The sequence below is a fragment of the Vigna radiata genome, chromosome 6 (genome assembly GCF_000741045.1).
Source record: "Vigna radiata var. radiata cultivar VC1973A chromosome 6, Vradiata_ver6, whole genome shotgun sequence".
NCBI lineage: Eukaryota > Viridiplantae > Streptophyta > Magnoliopsida > Fabales > Fabaceae > Vigna > Vigna radiata.
Window position 1 is genome coordinate 30,419,192 of NC_028356.1, and position 6,449 is coordinate 30,425,640.

The 6,449-nt window shown below is 29.2% G+C and overlaps 1 protein-coding gene across 1 annotated transcript; it reads right to left on the minus strand.

Moving 5' to 3' along the window:
• Positions 1-1,239: 1,239 nt before the first annotated feature.
• LOC106763690 (gibberellin 3-beta-dioxygenase 1) lies at positions 1,240-3,350 on the minus strand. Its single transcript, XM_014647856.2, has 2 exons — positions 2,743-3,350; positions 1,240-1,850 (listed from the first exon to the last, which is right to left on the minus strand). Exons 1-2 carry the CDS (start codon positions 3,222-3,224, stop codon positions 1,289-1,291), a joined length of 1,044 nt encoding a protein of 347 aa, XP_014503342.1. The 5' UTR covers positions 3,225-3,350; the 3' UTR covers positions 1,240-1,288.
• Positions 3,351-6,449: the final 3,099 nt, after the last annotated feature.

Genomic DNA, 6,449 nt, shown 5'->3' on the forward strand with positions numbered 1-6,449 from the left:
ATATATATATATATATATATATATATATATATATATATATATATATATATATATATATATATACCACGAGAAAGAAAGACAAATATTGATAAATAATATAATACAATAGTAAAGACAAAAAACTAGAAACAATTATTGTGAACAAAATAGAAAAAATAATATGTGACTATTTGTTGAAATTAAATTGTTTGCTTTATACTTAAAAAACTAAAAAAATAATTCAGAACAAAAGTCAAACATGAGGTATAAAAACAATGAGAAGCACGTTAGACTTTTCAACATCCTAGTTTTCCAATTAACCAAAGAAGCAAAATTCTGAAAGAAACCAAAAATTTGAAAAGGATTCAATTGACCTGCCTCTAATTTTTTTTATTTTATTTCCACAATTATTATTTTAATTAAAGGCTAACATTGAAGAATGATATCTTTTAAAAATATTAAAAATTTTACGTCGACTAAAAATAAATTAAATTAAATATATATAAAAGAGTACAAACCTTATTCTATAATATAATTTTACGATGTTGAATTAGGTTTAACGTTTGCTTCTAATAAAAAATATGCTGACCAAAGTCCAACGGTGGAAAATTTAATTGAAAAGTGTCAAACAATTCCTAATTTTCAGTATGTATTTCTTTCAATAAGAAAACGCATTTCAGATTCCCAAATATATCTTATTGAGAATCGAGACTTTAATTTTTGAAACGTGAATATTTTTTCTAAAAGATCCATCTCTCTACCGACATTGAACGAGGTTTTCATAAAAGAAAATTAAATTAATTACAATTAACATGTTTAAGTTAATTTATATAAGTTTTCTTATCTAATTTTTCTAAATTTTTTATTTTCAACTTGTCTAAAACTAATTTTAATTTATGTTTTCTAGGTAACGATTAAATTCATTCAAAATAGGCCGTAGTGATTCATTATACTCGACAAAACCATTAACTAGTAATATTAATTATCAGGGTAAAAGGTTAAGAACACTCTTATATATCTTCATTAAAAAATAATTCTTAATCATTTAAACTTGTTTAAATTCCTTATCTTTATACCATTAGATTTTAAATCTAATTAAACCTTTATAAATTGAAGTTTGAATTTATTTAAATTAATCTTATATTTAATTTATGTAAGATTTGTAACATTTCCATCTCAAATTATTATTATCTAAAATATAAGATTAATTAAGTAGTAAGAAGCAGTGGAATAACAAATAAAATAATAGATAATGAAGTAATAAATTGTTAAACATGAATATTTAGGTTAAAGAAGTGAAGAAGATTAATTAGTTTTGAGTTGTAGTAATCAAAGACAATGCTTCACCAAGGTTTTTGGCCTTGATGCCAATGTAGTCCTTGATAGACAAAGAACGAAAACGAGGGAAAGGAGTGAGAAGAAGCAATGGAGATAGTACATAATCCAAAGGGGGGCCATAGAAATAGGCCACAGAGTATCTTTGCCTTGCACTGTTCACCATCACACGATGCAATGCACAACGGAACCTTGAGTTCGACAAGATGTGAAGAATGTCACCCGTGTGAACAACAAGGGTGTTCGGCTGAGGGTCCACGGAGACCCACCCTGCACCCTCCTTGAAGATTTGCAGGCCATTCGTTTGGCTCTGGTGGAGGATTGTCAAGAAGGATGTGTCTGTGTGAGGAGCTAGACCCATGGCTCGGTTTGGCTCAGGGCAACAAGGGTAGAAGTTCAGCTGAACAGCTTCACACAACTCACTTGAACCAATCCACCCCTTTTCATCTTCACAAATCTTCAACACTGTCAGTATCATCTGGGTTAGCTTCTCTGCTAGCAACTTCATTTGCTTCTGATAATTCTCTATTATGTTGCTGTATAAACACAAACACAGACATACTTATTAGAAAATCAATTTTATCCGAGGTCAGGATAGACTCCAATCATGACTCGTGATATCATATTATAAAATAAATTTTAAACCTAATTCAACCTCATAAGACCGACTTATAAAATGAAGTTTGTACCTATTTATATATTATAAATTAACTTTATCTCTAGTCGATGTAAGTATTTTCTAAGTGAAATTAGTTTATATCGACTTTTTATAGTATAATTTTTTTATAATGGTACCTAATTACACGTTTAATAAGCTGCACCTAAGTTTTATTCTTTGTATGTATATATAAAGACGTTTTGTAATGGACAAGTTTAATGAGATCGAGTTTATATATATAATACGTGTTTCGTAGTGGTTCTTTGATATTTTTTTAATGCTATGAAGATAGAGTTTGAATTTAATAAGATTTCTACTAAATTATCTGAATTTTCTACCACCGTTGATTCCAATGGGTTATAGAGGTTATTTAATATTAGAAAAAACTTATACATGCCAACATTTTGTGGAAAAAGTTATTTGATTTTATCATGTTCATGTGATGGCATAAAAAAAATGTAATCATATAGCAAATGAGGACAAAAACATCAATTTTTCTTTATTCTTTGGTTTATTATTGCATCTTGGAAAGAGAAGTGCTGAATATGCGTTTTTCAAAGAAGAATTGTCCAAAACATAAACTAATATTGGATGAGACTCTTTCAAATCTCAAGCACAAACTCGAATCCAAGATGATGATGTTGTAAGGGATTCCATTATGTGGAAAGTAAAATTTGATGTTAGCAAAAAGAGAGTAACTATTAGCATATGAATGTCCACGTTGCATGGAAGTGCATGAGATTCTATACATATATAACATTTGTACTTACCAAAACCGTGTATGGTCATTAGGCCAAATCTTTTTGGCATCATCGCATGGAGAGCCCATGATGGTGAATCCTTCATGCCACATGTGCTTGGGGAAGAATGATGATATCCGTGCCCGGCCGTAGCCGGTGGCCCCGGCGGCGGATCGTAGGGCTTTCAATTTCCTGTCGGCGGGGAGGGCAAAGAGCCTCTTAGCTTCTTCTTCAACCTCTTCCACAAGACTTAAGGGTATGCCATGGTTCTTCAATTGGAAGGCACCCCAGTTCTCACAAGCAAGGCCTATGAGTTCCATGGCATTAGGATCCATGAGGTCAATGATGGGTATGCATGATCCACTCCCATCATGATGATGATGATGAGCATCTTCAGATTGAGGCCATGCATGGGTTTCAGGCAAGGTCCTTAGTGAAGAAAAGTCTAAGGGGATAATATGATGGAGGTTGAGAGGGTAGTCTCTATAGGCTTCAGAGAGAGTAGTGGCCATTTCAAAAGTTCAAGGAAAAAGCAAGTTGGATTGGTTTTCACAACCTTAATATATAAAAAGAATATTGTAAGAACATGTTTGAGATTAGGTTAAAACCATATACAGTTGGATGAGGTTGGCCATTGGACTATGTTGTGTCGGATTTTGGGTTATTAAGAAGGAATATGTAGTTTGAGTAAGACAAAAGAAGGAACAAACAATTTGTGAGTGTGGAATCTCAAGATCTTAAATATTAAAATAAGAAAGGGAGAAAGAAACCTTTTTCTTTATTCCATGATAAAGTTTCACTCAAACAGAAAATTTTGATAGAGAATCCTTTTTGTTTCCCTTTAGCTTTTGTGGACAAAAACAGGACACGCTTTGTCTTCTAGTTCCAAAACCAAATGTACAAGATTGTCTTGTTCCACCAAATAAAGACTTTACATCTGCTCCATGCTAATTTGATAAACTCAAATATGCAATATGATATATAGTTCAAACTATATATCTCCCTTAATTCTTCCATTGCAAATGGCCGGTACCAATAATATTGTTTCTTTTTTTTTAATTGTGAAACACATTAGTTTTATAAAAAAAATTATTAGTCAACTTTTGTATAAAACCCTACCTCTTGTAGGAATGATTTTTTTTTTTAATATTCTAATGTAATATTATTAAAAGAGAAATGTGTATTTAAACTATTTTTAATATTATTGAATGTATGAAAATAGTGAGTAATGAAATTGATGATTGGTATGCATGAAAGATCTCATTGATTGAGTAAATCTTGGAAAACTATGGAAAGTGCTCCATTATTTATATTATTGAAGGCTGGCAGTGGCGGAGCATAAAGGAGAATTTTTGTACTACAACATAAGCCTTTGCCTGAAAAGAAAGGATGATTCCCATTTGCATGACATGGGGTTCAAAACATATACAAGTTAAGATGGGAATACTTTTGAGGTTGTATTTCAGATCATTATGTACATAATAAGACATTTCCATTTGTTGTTTGTGTCTGAAGTTGACAACATTTTCAAGCTTTTTTTTGCTGGGAGGTTTCAAAGGTGTAAAGTGAAATCATTTGAATGCTGAGTGATCTGACGGAAAATAAGATTGTAGTCAATAAGAACATCATGAGGACAAAATCATTCAAATTCATATATTCAAAGTGAATCCAGTGGAAAAAAAAAAAAAAAACAAAAACTAAGCTAGCTTTCAAACTTGACCTTTCTATGTTCTAACGTTTAATGGTGTAGACATTGACTCGGACATTTGAACGAAGAAAAAGGTGCCAATTAGACTCTATAGACAAGACTTTAGGGGTGTTACCATAATTACATTTCTGAATAATACTTTTTATATTCATATATATATACATAACTTCTTATTTATTTAAATGACTTTAGTCTCTTTAAAATTAATTCTTTTCTATAAAATATATTTCTTTATACTTTTCTTCTCAAATTTGTCATTTTTATTATTGTAAAATAAAAGACTGAGTTTAGTTACTATAAAAAGTTGTCTCAGTCTCCCCAAAATTAAAAAATTATAATTTTGGTTATTAAAATTAAATTTAGGCACCCAAATAACATTTATTATAATATAAAAATATTTGTTTTCAGCTATCACAAATGGAATATGGAAACTGGTGAATGTTATTTGACATTATCACCTAATTGTGTTGGAAGTTCCACATCTACTAGAGATAAGATCAATTCATAGTATATAAGTGAGGTGTAAATTTCACCTTACAAGCCGTTTTTGTGGAATTGAGTTAGTTTTAAAGTTCACTTCTAACATAATATCAAAGTCAGGTTAAGGTCTATCCTAGTAATATCTATCGTTGTTGAGCATGTTGTTCCATCCGTTATATATAAAAACCTAAAATAAAAAAGCCACTTATTCTGTAATATTAAAATCTTATTTAAACTCTATATAGGAATCGTATATGTCTATTCACTTTCATTCACCAATTAAGAGGTCAAATGTTTGATTTCAAAAGTGTGTCTCTCGTGCGCACTATGAATCTTATAGTTTTAGAAATGTTTTTTCACGTTGGAGTTTTTCTTCACTGTACATCTTATGTCAACACAAAACTTTGATATTTGAATTCAATGTTAATTGCATGCAAGTCCTACAAAAATTATTAGTTCAAAATAAATTTGTTTAATAGAAACAATTAATAAATATATAGTTTAAATGGACCAATCTTATATATGGTCATCTATAGATATTTATTTGAGTCTAAATTCTTTTCTGATTTTCAGTGTTTTCTGAGCATTAAAAATACACATGTTGATATTTAAAACTTTTTTTAATATATTTTAAAACATTAAAATAAGTGTCAAACAATTTATTTTGATGGCATAACAAATAAATAGCATGGACAAACTTAACAGAGAATCTAAATTCTATTTTCTATCTTCAACATTTAAAGAAAAATTATTGATCTAATCATTCAATTATAAATATTTAATACTTTTAGGACATGGTGAAGATAATAGTAGATCAAGATAAGAATATAACATAAGAGTGGAAAAAGATAAAGTATGATCTTATCGTATTCAACCATTGACAAGCATAAAATAATTTAGCTTAGTAATAGAAATTATATTACAGTAAAAAAAAAAAAAAAAAACTTGTGAAAGGTAATTATGATGGTGGATTAGCAAAAGGTTGATGAGTGGTGAATACTTAAAAGGGAAATGCCTAATAATAATAACCGTTGTAGTACTAAAAAAAACACTAAAAACAATGATAATACTTGATGGTGATAATTAAATATAATAGAAGTGATTAGGATTATCGATAATTAATAATGATGGTATAACAGACGTGATGTTGACACTAATAATATTAATTGTGATAATGGAAAGATTATTTTTGGGGCAACAATAAAAATATTATTAATAGTTAAGTGGTGTACGAAAAGGTTGACAAAACAAAAATAATATATATATATATATATATATATATATATATATATATTAATAAATTTATACAAAGTTACAAAAAAAATTTAGTTTATAAAAAATTATCAAATATAGTGGTGGGTTAAGCTGAAGTAGAAATCACATCTATGTGGGCATTTTTGAATTTATTGATTTTGATAAGGAAATTACTTGTGTATTAAGATGGCAAACAAATCTGTGGTATTTGTGGATAAAATCTGTGTATTTGTGGGTATTTATTATGTGTGAGTAACAGATAACAGGTATTTTAATATCTGTTTCTAAACGAGTC